General features: G+C 38.2%; 1 protein-coding gene across 17 annotated transcripts in view; it reads left to right on the top strand.

The window, feature by feature from the left end:
* KDM4C (lysine demethylase 4C) overlaps positions 1-14908 on the top strand; it is a 412741-nt gene that overhangs the window by 286711 nt on the left and 111122 nt on the right. Inside the window, exons 18-19 of one of the 17 annotated variants that reach the window (XM_063714000.1) lie at positions 403-473; positions 1748-2414. The exons of 15 other annotated variants lie outside the window; for them this stretch is intronic. In XM_063714000.1, the coding sequence (XP_063570070.1) occupies positions 403-456 (54 nt within the window). In that variant the 3' untranslated portion in view covers positions 457-473; positions 1748-2414. Of the gene's footprint in view, positions 1-402; positions 13186-14908 lie in introns of those variants that run through there. One more of the 17 variants, XM_063713999.1, reaches the window with a different exon arrangement.

Below are 14908 nucleotides of genomic sequence, written 5' to 3'. Positions count from 1 at the left end.
CCTTTATTGTCTTTAACATTGAAATAACTTTGTAGTTTTATTCAATTATGAGCCAACAGATCATTAGTTTAGGCCCTTATATTCCATACCTAATTAGAACTTTCCCCAAAGTTCAATTGCATGACCTTAATATATTGGAGCACGTCTTACAGGTAGACTTAAAACTCTAGAATTTCCTGAGTCCTTGTTATTTTCCACTGAAGGTCTTTCCACTGTACAGCATTTCAGGCACCGTCACTATGACTCTTTCTTCTTGACTGTTGCTTGTTTTCCCACTGCTCTTTTCCCCAATGGTGAGCTGGGTGTGCCGTCTCTGGGCCTCTCTTATAGGAACTCACAATCTATTCTGCTGTATTTTGTTTTCCGAGAAGTGAAAGTGATCACTGTTATTTGCCATCATAGGTCCATCAAGAATTTCACTTCACTAAGAAATATGTGGGCCTTTCACGGAACTGATGATTACTGTGGCTGATGTGAGTGTTGGGCCTAGTTTCCTCAGCATGTGGTAGTTGGAAGTTTTGTAATCTAAGATGGAAATTAGTGGGCCATTTAAATGGCCCTCTAAAGGTCACAGTGACTGTCAGAAGAAGTAAGAAGAGAGTATAATTCTTCAGCTCCTGGACTTCCATAGGAAAGCTTGAAATCTTATACCCAGATTACCAAAAAACAAACAAACAAACAAACAAAAAAAAAACACCAAAAAACAAAACGTTTGTAAGAATTAGGACTATAAGACATGATATCCAAAAAAAAGTTGAACTATCACATGTTAAATAATTTAATGTTTGGTGTGACAAATATTAACAAATGTTAACATTTTAATATTTTTTTCTGATTATAAAAGTAATAGATATTTGTCAAAATTCTACACCACCTTTTAAAATCACCTTTGTTTCTGTGTTGTTACCAGTGCAGTGACCCTTAGAAGGAGTAGTCATTGCTCTTGAGGTTGCCTCCACAGGCCTATGTCTTGGCTTCTGTAGTCCATAAGTGCTTCCTTAAAGATTTAACATTACCCACATCAGTCCCAAAGGGTTTTTGAGAGAACAGCAGGGAAGGGCAGCAGGATTATTTCATCCACATCCAGGGTGTTATATCTAGAAATATCATAATTGCAACTAAAGATGGTGAAGCTTGTCGCTTTCCTCACAATGCTGTGCTTCATCTTGATCGTGCATATCACATTTCTCATGGAACATTTCCTTCCTTAAGCAATCGGTACCTTTAAAAGAGCATGTCTTAACTGAATGTCACATCACCAAAAGTCTATTCAAATGATAACATAGAACTATGGTTACAGATGTAAACTGAGATCTGTGAAATATTTTTGGATGAAAATAGCACCCTCTTGACCAGATGATTTTTCATATAATGTTATATTTATGGAAAGTTTCTTAGAATGATCCTCATCAAAATGCTTATAGTAGTTATCTTTAGTGGAATAAATACGAGGAGCAACTTCATTTGGGGGGAAGAATGTCTAAGTTTGTAATAGTTTGACAGGGGCAATGACTGGAAGTCTGGATTCTTTTTCACCAAGAGTCCTTAGGAAGGAATCATCACCCTTGTGAGTCCACTGCAGTCCAGTGTCTGTGCCCCAGTCTTCACTGATGTTCCATGGTGATCAGACTCAGAGAGGATGGCTTTGAATAATACAGTTTACTTATGTGGGGAATGAAATGCACCTTTCCAGGGAATAGGATGCTCTGCCTGTATGTCGTGTTAAGGGTACACTTTCCTGACATAGGCATTCTTCTGAAGTTTAAATGGTAATCTAACAAGTTCATGGCCGGCAGGAAAGCAGAGTAGTTTTGTGTGGTATTTCATCCAGGCCAAAGTAAGTCCAGGTAAGCTATTTTATTCTGCCTATTTCATAAATATATATGTGTCTGCTAGTGTCAGTTTCAATATTTTTTCTGGAGCTGTGGGCATTCCTTTTCTGAACTCTAGACTGTCCACTCTGCCTTCCTGTTCATACAACTGGAAAATAATAAGAATTATTTAGATGTCATAATCAATTTATTTCACCAATTATCACTTGTCTTGCCATGTAGTATACATTTTTGAATAAGACACAGTTTTTGTTTTTGTTCTGTCAACCTTGGCATTATTGACATTTTAGAGTAGATAATTCTTCGTTGTGGAGGACTGTCGTGTGCGTCATAGGATTCCAGCAGCCTTCACCAAGCAGGCTTTGCCAGCTATCCCCTGGGAGGCAAAATCACCCTCATTTAAGAACCCACGGGTCTACAGTGAAGATATAGACAGGAAGAGAACATTTTCAATATTTGTCATTTTTAGAGAATATCTTGGTTGGAAGAACTGAATTCAAGACTGACAGAACAGAAATTGTTAAATGTTTTTAAAAACAAACCTGGGTTTTTTTCTTTTTTCAAATCCAAATTTCTTTTTTGTTAGCAAAGCAATAAAGCCTGGTAACATGTGCATATTAGCTACTATATACTTATTAATTATATAATCTGATTTAGCAATTTAACATTACCTGTTCTTATAGAAATTGAACAACCAAATTGAATACTAATCAAGTTTCACCTAAGATTAAAATTCTATGATGTATGTGTATATGCACATAGTAGTCACTGAGTAAATATTTATGAAATGAATAAAAGACAGCAAATCGTTATTCATTATTTGCGCGTCAGGCTTATAATGACTGTGGCTGGAGGAGTGCGATCAGACAATAATAAATGGCCTTTGCCTTTCCACGGTTTCTCCTTTAAATGTAACAGAGAATTCACACACATCTCTGCATACTGCTCTAAAGCAAGGCATTACTTTACTTATCTGCATCACAGGGGACATATGATTAAATTGTAGAGCCCAGCAGTACTCCAGAGAGCCTATGAAACATGCATGCAGTACTCATCTTGTTGGTTGAAAATTCTGATCTTGGAACTTCTGGTCAGCTGGGGATTGAAAATGAGTGGACAAGTGGTTCATCCCTGAAGCAGCAGCAAAGGGCTGCATCTCTTCAGTACCCACCAGGTGGTGCTGCTGCACCAGTTCCTTATGTTTCTCTTAAACTACCACCTCCCTTCTCTAGTGCCTAACCAGAGCTCTGGCCACACCTGCAGAGAGAGAGAGGGAGAGAGAGAGAGCAAGCGAGCACGAGTGAGTGAGCGAGCGAGAGATTGTTGTACAATGGGGTGCTTTAGCCCAAGGGATGACAATAGAGCATCGAAAGTGCTGCTCCTGATGCATTCAAAGTGTTGAATTCGAAAGGACAATTTTTTAGTTTAGTTTTTCATTTAGCTGTAGAAAAAGAGCTGCTGTCCCTTGGGGCAAGTTAGAGTTTTTCTGAATAAGTAATAAACAACACTAGTATGAAGCTAGTAACTGCAAGAGGCTAATAGAATGACTGGTGGGCAAACATAAGTTTAAAATGTCTTCCATTATATGAAGGCTGTTTATTTTTAAAATGCTCATTATTAGCAGTCTTTCTAGAATATGAAATACTGGAATTTATGCAGAGGTATTTGAATATTTTGGTAACACTGTTGTTAGTCGTTTATTCAGAGCTTCAACCTACAGCTTTTGAAAAGCTCCTCTGTTAAATTATTCGTGCAAGGAGAATTTTGTGGAGGATACAGGAAAGGATTTGTTTACTTGAGCAGATTTTTCCTCTTACGTATAATGGCCAGTTTTTAAAAAATGACAACAAATGGAAAACAAGCCTTTTGGTGCTCTTCTGTGGATTTATTGATCCTAAAATGGTGTGTGCTTCATGGAGATCCTTTAGCTCATCCAGCCACCTTGCTTGGTAATGTCACAGGTGTGGCCTTTGTTCATCATACAATTAAATGGACAACAATGATGACATTAGACTTATTTTCAAGACATTCTATTTCTGTGTCCAATTTTAAATACTTTAATAATTGACTTTTAAAAACCTAAAACATTTTAATGAAAAATAAGTTTGGCTATAGTGGTCTCCATCCAATTAAATTTGTTATTTCTTTCCTTTTCTTTAACAATATTTCACTTTTGTGTAATTATTAAAGTAATTGCTGCCCCAGCTAAAAAAAAATGCTACAGGTTGCTATCCAAAACTACTGGGTTATTAAGTAGAGTCATCCTGTTAAAGGGAAGAAATGAAAATGCTAACAAATCTTAAGAAATGAAAAGTTAGCTGAATGGGTTAAAGACTGTCATATCCAAAAGGGAGAACCAGTTTCCCTGTCAGCTTCAGCATTCTTCTGATATTTAATGCAGGTTTTATATTATGTAGTATTTTTATTACCTGCCCATTAGAATAAATTGCTTTGCTTCTGAATGACTTTCCTGTATGGGAAAAGTTATCCTTGTGGCAAGTCCTATTACTGCAAACCCCTTCCCTGTGCCCTGCAGCACCTTCTCTGTTCACCAAAAGAATATGTGAGGATTGGCACTTTGTAGGACAATAGGAGGCTACTGAGGACATTTCCTTCTCCCCATAGCCCATCTAGGGAGTTGTGTGAAGTCACAGGTGATTGGTGTGCCTGAAGACTGAAAGAAAAAAATTGACCCCAGGTGGTATAGATTTAGAATTTATTCAGAATTTTTTCCTTTTCTTCTTTCTGTCTTGTTTTCTCTACTAGTATGATTGATTGGCTGTAGTCATAACTGAATCTCTGGAAGAAGAACAAAATTGTGCACAGACAAAAACAAGGGAACATAGAGATATATAAAACACACATTAAGACAGAATGGCCTATTTTGTTTTTACAATATAAAAATGATCAGGAAGAAGAATTAAGGATGGGACTTTAGAGTAAACAAATGACGTTTTTATGGTATCACACAGAAGGAAGAAGGCGGTGGGGTTTGGAGACAGATCACTGTAAAAATCTTAGATTTGATTATAAAATTTAAGGGAAGGACATTTTAAAAATCTAGCAAAAGGAGTTAAAAAGAAGTATGGATTTCTGGTAGTTGCTGTATGTTTACCATGAATGTTTATTGTATACATTGATCACTTCCTGCAGCTTAAATTAATTAAAGATCTGTGGTATTTTTGTAAATAAGCCAGCAAAGCAGGTTTGTGGGTTTTAAGAAATCTTAGGAAGTTGTAGCAGACCCTAAATGCAACTATTAGTTTTAAATACTCTATTTGGAGATAAAGTTTTCAAATAGGACTGTTGTATGAATATTTAAATATTAAATCACATCTTTCAATGCAGTGGATGTCTGTTCTGATTGCTGTCATTGCTTAAAAAACTTAGCATTAAGACCATCCTGGCCAACATGGTGAAACCCCATCTCTACTAAAAATACAAAAATTAGCCGGGTGTGGGTGGTACATGCTTGTAGTCCCAGCTGCTTGGGAGCCTGTGGCAGGAGAATTGCTTGAACCTGGGAGGCGGAAGTTGCAGTGAACCGAGATCGCGCCACTGCACTCCATCCTGGCGACAGAGCAAGACTACGTCTCAAAAAACAAACAAACAAACAAACACACACAAAAAACTTGGCATTGTTCATTGGTCACAAATGCATCCGTCCTCACAGTAGTGTAGCACAGTGCCTTTGGTTTCTATATCTTTAGACCTTTCTAGGACTTTTACATTTGAAATCCTATTTCTGCAACCAAATAGAGGGAGAAATGAATTTTGGAATAGCAGAATTTGCCCCTGGGCATTCGATGACCTCTGATTTGTATTTGACAAGTGAACAAAGCACAGGCACAAGTGTTCTCTGAGTGAAGAACATTACTTTGAAAAAGAATTTACACTGCAATGATGACTGAGCTACAAGCCTTTCCGTATCTGGCTGAGACCATACTATTCTGCTTAGAAGCCTCTGTACACTTGAAAATTTGTACCTGAAGGCAAATAATAGTGAACCTGGAAGCCAAAGATTATAGTTTTGAAAGGTATATCAATTCTGAAAATAGAGTGGTTTCACTGTGGCATTCCATCTCAAGAGTTGAATCAAGGGGGAGAAAATACAATCACACTTCCTATTTGTTAGACGAAGGCGCATGTTCTGTTGGTAACTGACTCATGTTATCAGATATGCTGAATACTAAAAATAGAATTATTGAGAGATAGAGATAGGGTCTGCCTCTTGTGCTGTAAGATCACTCGGAGTTCTATTTAGTTAATGTTACAGCAATGTTCGTGAGCAACTTGGCTTTCTTTCTGAAAGAATCAAGGTTGTATTTGACAGGGCCTCTGTTAATGCATTTTAGGAAATGTAAAGAGATATTGATTATCTTTCATCATGCTAAAAGAAAAGAAGTAGTGTTGTAAAGGCAATCAGAAAAAGTCATTATGTTCCACATTAACTCATGTACCGATTTATTCACAGGCTTAGGTATTTTTAAAGACAGAGAAGTTCTAAGAAAATAATAAACATTGACAATGATGAGAAAACTTATTGCTTAAACAGTAATCAGTAGTGTTAATGTGCACAAAATGTGCTTTGAGTAGTGAACTATCCTAAAGGAGGAGTAAGAGATACTATACTACAGATGACACGGTTGTGGTATGGTATATGGTGTCCTATTATTTAATACGGCCAGTATAAAATTATGTAATACCATTAAGATAATGTTCTTCAGGATTTCAACATATATATGTCTCCAACTTTGTAAGGTTTTTAAATAAGTGTAGTGCAAAAAAAAAAAAAGTACATTAGTAGCTGTATAGTACTTAACTGTCAGAATGATTTGCTACAGGGACTAGATCGTATTGCAAGCTGTCAAATTTGTATATTGCTATAATACCAAACCATAAAATCTTTTGAGTAAAATGGAAAATGTCAGATGGGCATGACTACAAATAATATACTTTCTGAAGGCTGTAGATGTCTATAGGAGAAAATGTGTAAATGCATGAAATGTTATCTTGTTACTATGGATTTTTCTTTATCTGTTGAGAGAAAAACTGTGAGGCAAAAGGAAATTGACTGGAGCCTTTAAATTTTCAGTTTTGAAGTCATTTTTTCCTGAGGACTAATTTTAAAAACATTATTAGACAGATAGGTGGAACTTCAGATAATTCATGATTAAAGAGTATTGTGAAAAAGTAATCTTATTTTCTAGCTTGCATTGCCGAATGCTCCATTTTTTTCTGATCTTGTCTGTGTGAGTAGCGATTACTGACGGATCTTTTAATTGAGTGAGTGAGCCAGGTTGGAGTTTCAGAGACAGGGTCATTCCTTTCACGCTAGTACTGCCTGGGTCAATACCAACAAACACATGCCAAACCGAGGCAGCTGTTAGACAGCTCTAAACAATCTGTAGGGTTTTACTTGGTCAACAGTGATTGAAAGCAAGAGAGGTTATAGTTTTGGAAAGGTAGGGTCATTATTGTGTAACAATGAATTCATTATTCTTTGTTTTTCTGAGAAGAAGGGGGTCAGGAATTAGTTACTTTTCTTTGTTTCATATTTTAATATAAATTAGGTTATTCATTTCCTCAGAAGGGTGGGTTTTAAAAATCCACAAGAAAAGCTTTTTGTGTAAAGTGAGAACATTTTCATACTTGGAGTTACAATTTCACTGTGGTATATTTTAGGTGTGGTCCCACAATTAAGTGAAGTCTTTATCTAACATGAGCTCCTGGTTAGACACAGATACTAGGACTGTTTTAGCCAGCCATGGACTGGATTTATTGATCTCAATATCAAAGTTTCTCTGCATTCATCTATATCATGCTTTAGATCACGTAATTATAAGAAGCCTCCCATAGGTTGAGATGGAGAATGCAGGCTGTGGGTTAAGACTGCCTGAGCCCTGTATCCTCCACTTGGGCAACCTTGGCTATGCAGATTAACCCTCTGAAGCTCATCTGTAAACTGGTGGTTGTGAGGATGAAATGAAAAAGTTAACAGTCTGACATATAGTTTGCAGTCAAAGAACATTAGCAGTATTAGCTATTATTCTCTTAAGTGATTTTTTTCCCCTTTATTTTTCTAACACTGTTAAGAACATAACTGTATTTTAAACAGCCTCTGGGCAGTTTGTAAACTACAGGAATTTTCTTTGAATGGAGGCCTGTTAAACTGGCGTATTTTGTCATCTCCGAGGGAGCAGGGCATAGAAGGGCTCTTCTGCAAACATCTGAGATTTCACCAACTTCCCCTGCAGTTATTGCTGAAAACCATAAGATGAATAGGTTGATGTTCTCTAAAACAGAAGTTCAGAAATACAGCTCTTGCTTCATTTTGAGCACGGACGTCGCACGTTGAAAAGCGATCTTGTTCAGGACGGTTTTGCTAAAAGTGCCATTTCCTTACATGGTGCAGCTGGGAGTCTTCAGCGGTTTGGGGCCTAGGGAATGACTATGACCCATGAGTACTGTTATTTACCAGGATACCCTCTCGTCTATTTCTGGCTTTTTCTCCACCTTCTTGTAGAGGAAATGAATTCGACAATCTCTCAGAAGGCATTGGGATTCTTTCAAAGCACAGGGGCCAGCAGTCAGAAGAGTTCAGTCTCTGCTATGGTGTCTTTTGGCCGAGCCCTTTTGCCTTTGGGGGATTACTGTTTGGAACAGAGCTGTGGTTCTCAAAGTGTGATCAGCAGACTCTGTTTCCAAGCCCTTTTCAGACATCCTAGGCATTTAATTTTAGACTAACGATGCAAGTGCAGCGGCTGGTAAAGCTACTGATGTGGCAGTAAATAAGAAACAGCTCTCCTAGAAAAGGGGGAAAAAAGCCCCTCATTTGTTGTGTTTGCACATTTTATTGGTTGAAATACTCTCACCGTGTCCAGTTTCAAACTACCAGTGTAAGGTAAACCAACTCTCAAAATTCTTGAAGATCTAGCAGTTGCTCTCAGGAGCTTGTACAAGCTTGCTGCAGCTCACTGTTGAAAATGGCTGGCACTTACCATACGTCAAACCAAGGCATCAAATTGCACTAGTAACTGTTGTATTCTCCAATGCTAGGCACCTGGCATTAAAAAAAAGCCACTTTCACTTAAGAAGGTCCTTGAAATTTAAAATGGTTAATTATATTAAGTCTTGATTCTTGAACATGTGCCTTGTTTACATTCTGTGTGATACGATAGGAAATACTTAGAAAGCACTTCCACTGCCTGCTATAATACATCATGGCCTTGAGGTAAAACATTTTAGTGATAGTTTGAGTTGCATGCTGTACTACCACTTTTTTCATGCAACCTTTTTTTTTTTTTTTTGCTATAATGAATGCCAAGCAATCATTACTTTGATTTGTGTATTTGGCAGACATTTTCTAAAAAGTGAATGACAAGATTTGTTGCCTGTGATAGAATTTGAGCTTTCTACGTGAAAATTGGAATTTTAGAAAACTTGTATCCATCAGTGTGATAATTTCCCAGTACTTACAGGCTTTTTAAATGAGATTAGTGGTGATATTAATTAATGTGGACTTTGATATTTTGTAACGAAATGTGCCAACATTTGGAAGATTGGTGTAACTCAGTGAGAGTATTTTGTATTTTTTGTTTGTTTTTGGAGCAGGGTCTTGCTCTGTCACCCAGGTGGCAGTGCAGTGGTGCCATCATGGCTCATTGCAGCCTGTATCTCCTGGGCTTAAGCGGTCCTCCCACCTCATTTTTTAATTTTTTTGGTAAAGACGAGGTCTCATTGTGTTGCCCAGGCTGGTCTCAGGCTTCTGGGCTCAAGCAGTCCTCCCGCCTCGACCTCCCGAGTAGCTGGGATTACAGGACTAAGCCACCGCGCCTAGCCCTCGAGAGTATTTTCGAAATGACCAATGCATGTTGTTACCAAATTATGCCTGGGCAAACTATCTGTTACGAATGCCTGATAGACTAGTGGATTTTAAGCTACCATAGTATATGGTATGAAAAGTTCATTACCTTTAGGAACTACCATTGAAGTTTTGGTGAAGTATCATGAAGAATGTCCATGATTATCTGGAAAGGTTATTAAAATACATCTCCTTTTCCAAGTATTTATGTGTGTCAGACCACATAGTCTTCATATACTTCAACCAAACAACATATTACAGCAGACCAAATGCTAAAGCAGATATGAGAATCTAACTCTCTTTTATTAAACCAGGCAGAGATTGGCAAAAATTTAAAACAATGCCACTCTTCAAGCTGTTTTCTTTTTGTTTTAGAAAATAGTTATTTTCATAAAAATATTTTATTATGTAATGGGTTTGTTATTTTTAAATGAATTCATAAATATATATTTTTAAAAATTTCCATTTTTAATTTCTAATGTGAAAAATATTGTTAGATAAAACCCACATAAATAGAAGTTCTTTGTGATCCTTAATAACATTTAAGAGTATAAAAGAGTCCTGATACCAAAAAGTTTGAAAACCACTGGAATAGAGAGAGGATCCCCTCATAATATAGTATCCTTTCTTCTTCAATCCAGTGTTCTCACATTCCTTGCAATGATTTTGTTTGTTTATTATTTATGATATCCTGTAACTTTTCAGGTGGAAGGGAATAGTTCTGTCTTCCACCATTTTAGGCACATGGCCTTTGCTTTCTCTTGTTCCTTATTTTAATGTCATTGTCATTTTTTTTTTCTTCTTCTTGTTGGCAAGAACGTGGAGAACAGAGAGGGACAGCTATTGCATACTGTCTGTATACCTTGTTACATATTTGGGTTTATTGATTTCTAACTGCTTCCTATGAATTTAGTTTGAAACTGTTAACTGTTCTTCTCCCTCTCCCTTGACCCAGTAGCTCCTAGGATAGTAGCTGTTAATACTAATTCTAAATCAGGGATGACTTTTTAGCAGTATTATTATTATTATTATTATTATTTTTTTGAGATGGAGTCTTGCTCTGTCACCAGGCTGGAGTGCAGTGGCGCGATCTCGGCTCACTGCAACCTCCGCCTCCTGGGTTCAAGTGATTCTCCTGCCTCAGCCTCCCGAGTAGCTGGGACTACAGGTGCCCGCCACCACGCCCAGCTAATTTTTGTGTTTTTAGTAGAGACAGGGTTTCACCATGTTGGCCAGGATGGTCTCAAACTCCCGACCTCATGATCCGCCTGCCTCGGCCTCCCGAAGTGCTGGGATCATAGGTGTGAGCCACTGCGCCTGGCCAGGATTTTATTTCTTAAAGGAGTAGACTTTTGATATAGCAGTTGTGTGGGCATGCATATTTGTTTTAGGTTGTTTAGAGATAGTTTAAATTGTCAAGTCCTTCTGCAGGTTGTAATGTGAAAGACAGCAGTTCCTCTTCCCCTACTCTCCTTACTTCCCTTTCCTCAAAGGAAACCACATTCAACCATCTTTGTCTGTCTGTATCTCTCAATCTGTCTGCCCATCCATCTCTTTATTGTCATTTGCCTCTAAAGAGCTAAATAATATGCCTGTATTTACTTTGTTTTTTAGTCTCAAGCATGATCTATGACACCTTATTTTGGAAAGGGGAAGATTTAGCTCAATTTGCTTCGGTCAATTGCACTATACAGATGTGTCCTCCTTCTCCCTCCAGTAGTGTTCCATGTTTTTTACATACAGTAGTTGGATAGGTAATTGAGGGTTTATGTTATTATTGCTTTGTAAACACAATGTATTCATAGTTGAGCCATGCTTACATCTCCTCAAGATATTCAGATACGCCAGGATGCATATCAATTTCATGTCCTTTGAGAAACCTGTCCCAGAATCTTCTGTCCCATTACAGTTTTTGACTGCCTGTCATCTACCTGATTTGGTGTTTACCTTCCATGAGGCTGTCCTTGGATGTCTGATAATCCTTGGTTGCTTGCCCGTTTTTAATAATGGGAGCTGAGCAGAACCCTGGTGCTGGTGGGTTGGGTCGGATAGTTAACTTGAAGTATTATGATCTGGCTGGGCATTTTATTGGGAAGATACTGGTCAGGTTCTCTAGAGAAGACTCGTCCAGTCTCCAGACTGAAGGGTAAAAGCCTGGCTGCGGGCTCCTCAGAGCCCTATGAGGCAGGAGGGCAGGTGGTCTCAGTGCTCCTTAGGGAAAAGGTCAGTAAGTCCGCTTTTTTCCCGATATCGGCTCTACCCTCAGCAATGCCTAGTGTTCCAGAGACCCTCTCTTTTACTGGCTCTGAGAATAAACCTTCAGGTTTTTTTCTTATTTTGTGGCAGTGGAGTTGCCTAGTTTCATAGACTGAAGAAGGAGTCTAGGAGCCTAACCTCTTGTTCAGCGGCTTTCAGCCAGTTCTCCGTACATTACCCCTCACCCTAATTTCAGCACTTCCAGAGACACCTGGTATCACCAGTATCTTTGGCAAGTCCTGGAGTATGAATGGTCTGGTTTTGGCTTTTCTTGAGACGGAGTCTCTGTCTGTTGCCCAGGCTGGAGTGCAGTGTTGCGATGTTGGCTCACTGCAGGCTCCGCCTCCCAGGTTCACACCATTCTCCTACTTCAGCGTCCCAAGTAGCTGGGACTACAGGTGCCTGCCACCACACACCGGCTGATTTTTTGTATTTTTAGTAGAGATGGGGTTTCACCGTGTTAGCCAGGATGGTCTCGATCTCCTGACCTTGTGATCTGCCTGCCTTGGCCTCCCAAAGTGCTGGGATTACAGGTGTGAACCACTGTGCCCGGCCACTTTTGACTTTTTTATTTTGCCTTCTTAGGATGCAGCTTTCTCAGTTTTGCTGAAGTTGTCGCTTGTCTTACTTTCTAGCTTCCAAAATTTTCTTTACTTTGTGTTTTCTTTCCTTTCTTTTTACTTGTTTATTTTTGAGACAGGGCCTTGCTCTGTTGGCCAGGCTGGAGTGCAGTGGTACAGTCATGGCTCACTGCAGCCTTTACTTCCTGGGCTCAAGTGATCCTCCCACTTCAGCCTTCCGAGTAGCTGCGAATACAGGTTTGCACCACTATTTCCAGCTAATTTTTTTTTTGGGGTCAGGGTGGGGTCTTTCCTTGCTGTCTAAGCTGGTCTCAAACTCCTGGGCTGAAGTGATCGTCCTACCTTAGCCTCCCAAAGTGCTGGGATTATAGGCATGTGCCACCGTGCCCAGCCCTTTTTTTTTTTTCCCCCATCATTTGAACTTACAGAATAATTCATTTTACTCTTTTTAGGGAATTTGTGGAAGGGGTGAAATTAGATTTGTGTGTTTAGTTTTGCCTTTTAACCCAGAAATTCCATGAAGTAACCATTGATTTTTTGATATGGGGAAACAATGCTAGTGACTTCTTTTTTTCCACTTTGAGGAGGAATTGACTTCTGAAACTATTTAGAAATATAAACTAATTTTTCCCTTATTTTAGGAGTAATAACAGAATATATATGAAAATTATGGAAAAAATATATATGAAAATTAAAGTGTATAAATACACTTTAATTTCTTAAAACTAGAGAAAATGTTTCTGTTTATGGATATAAATAATTATGGAAATGAAATAGCCTTAGCAAAAAATAGAATTTGCCACATATCTTTAGTAAAATAATGTATCATAAACATGAGATTTTGGCACTGTATGCAGGAGATAGTTTTGGGGACCAAAATAGACAAAAAAATTCTAATTGCTTTCAGTTCTGGATTTAGTAAATTAAATATTTTAAATTAAATTAACTGAAAATATTGCTTGCGAGTGAACATTTTTGCCGTCTCAACATTTTGATGTCTAACAATTTATGGAAGATACCAGCTTGACTGTGACCGTCACTTACCCATAAGAGCAAAGAGGTGAATTCATTGCCAATGGCTATTGACCAACAGTTCTTTGCAGCATAAATTCCTGTAAGCTCTTGTTTGGTCTGTCAGGATCAGAGCAGATTAATGTTTTTAAGGAGGGAGCAGAATTCCTGGTGGTCTCTCACTTGTTTATTCATTTATTCAATAAATATTTATCGAGGACTTACTATGTAGTTAGGTGATAAAGTTACTTGCTTTTTGGTCTTAACGATATTACAGGGTAATGGAAGTTATTGAAAGTTAAACAGACAATTGCACAGCAGTATGAAAAGTTTTATTATTGTAAAAATGCAAAATGTAGTGAAGGACCTTACTAGATTTGGGCATGAGACTTAGCAGTGTGAGACTGTAGAAAAACTTTCTGGAAGAAACAGTGCCTAATAATGCCTAATCTGAGCCCTGGAGAGCTAGCTGGGAGGGAGGGTTCAGAAGAATGAATAGCATGCTCTGTGGCCTGCAGTGGAGAGAACTGTAAGGTCTGGGAACTGAAATTTCAGTAGAGCTGGAGTGTGAAGCATGAAGAGAGAGCTCTGAGTCTCAAGAAGTTCTAGGTTCTAGGAAGCCTCCTGTCTTTTGGAGCTGTGCTGTCTTGTGTGGTGACTGCTGGCTGCTTACAGCTACCCTGCACTTGGAATGTGTCAGTGTTACTGAAGAACTGAATTTCAAATTGTATTTAACTTTAAATTTGCTATGTGTAAAATCTGAAGCAACTACATTTAAAAACTGAAGCAATTTAGATACAACTATAGTTTTGGTAGGCCTACCTTTCACATGTAACCACCCTTAAACATTTAGTATCCGCACTGAGATACGTTATAAGTGTAAATACACAGCAGATTTCAAAGACTTAGTATGAAAAAGGATGTAAACTATCTCACTGATTATTTTTATATTGTCAACATGATCTTTTAGATTTATAAGATTAAAGTAAAATGTATTACTAAAATCAATTTTGCCCTTTTCTTTAAAGTTTTAAAATGAGGCTCCTAGAAAAATTTTAAAAGATGCATAATGTGGGGTATGGTGGCTCACCATGATGGCAGCAAGGTCAGTTTCAATAATCAGGTGAAAGATGATTTTAGCATGAACCTAGGTTGGAGAGAAGTGAATTGATACGAGGCAGGGGTGGTCAGGCTTGGTGAATACTCAGTCACGTTATGGAGCACGACAGAATAAAGCCAAGGTCCTGGCATAAACAGCTGGGTGACTGGTCCTGCCATGTGCAAGGCTTCTCAATACTGGGAGAGGCATAGGGTTTAGTGGGAGGAAGTATATATTGGACTTTCTTAATTTCAGGTCCTTGTAG

Source organism: Pongo abelii, chromosome 13 (genome assembly GCF_028885655.2).
Source record: "Pongo abelii isolate AG06213 chromosome 13, NHGRI_mPonAbe1-v2.0_pri, whole genome shotgun sequence".
Lineage (NCBI taxonomy): Eukaryota > Metazoa > Chordata > Mammalia > Primates > Hominidae > Pongo > Pongo abelii.
This window is presented reverse-complemented; position numbering and strand designations above follow the sequence as displayed.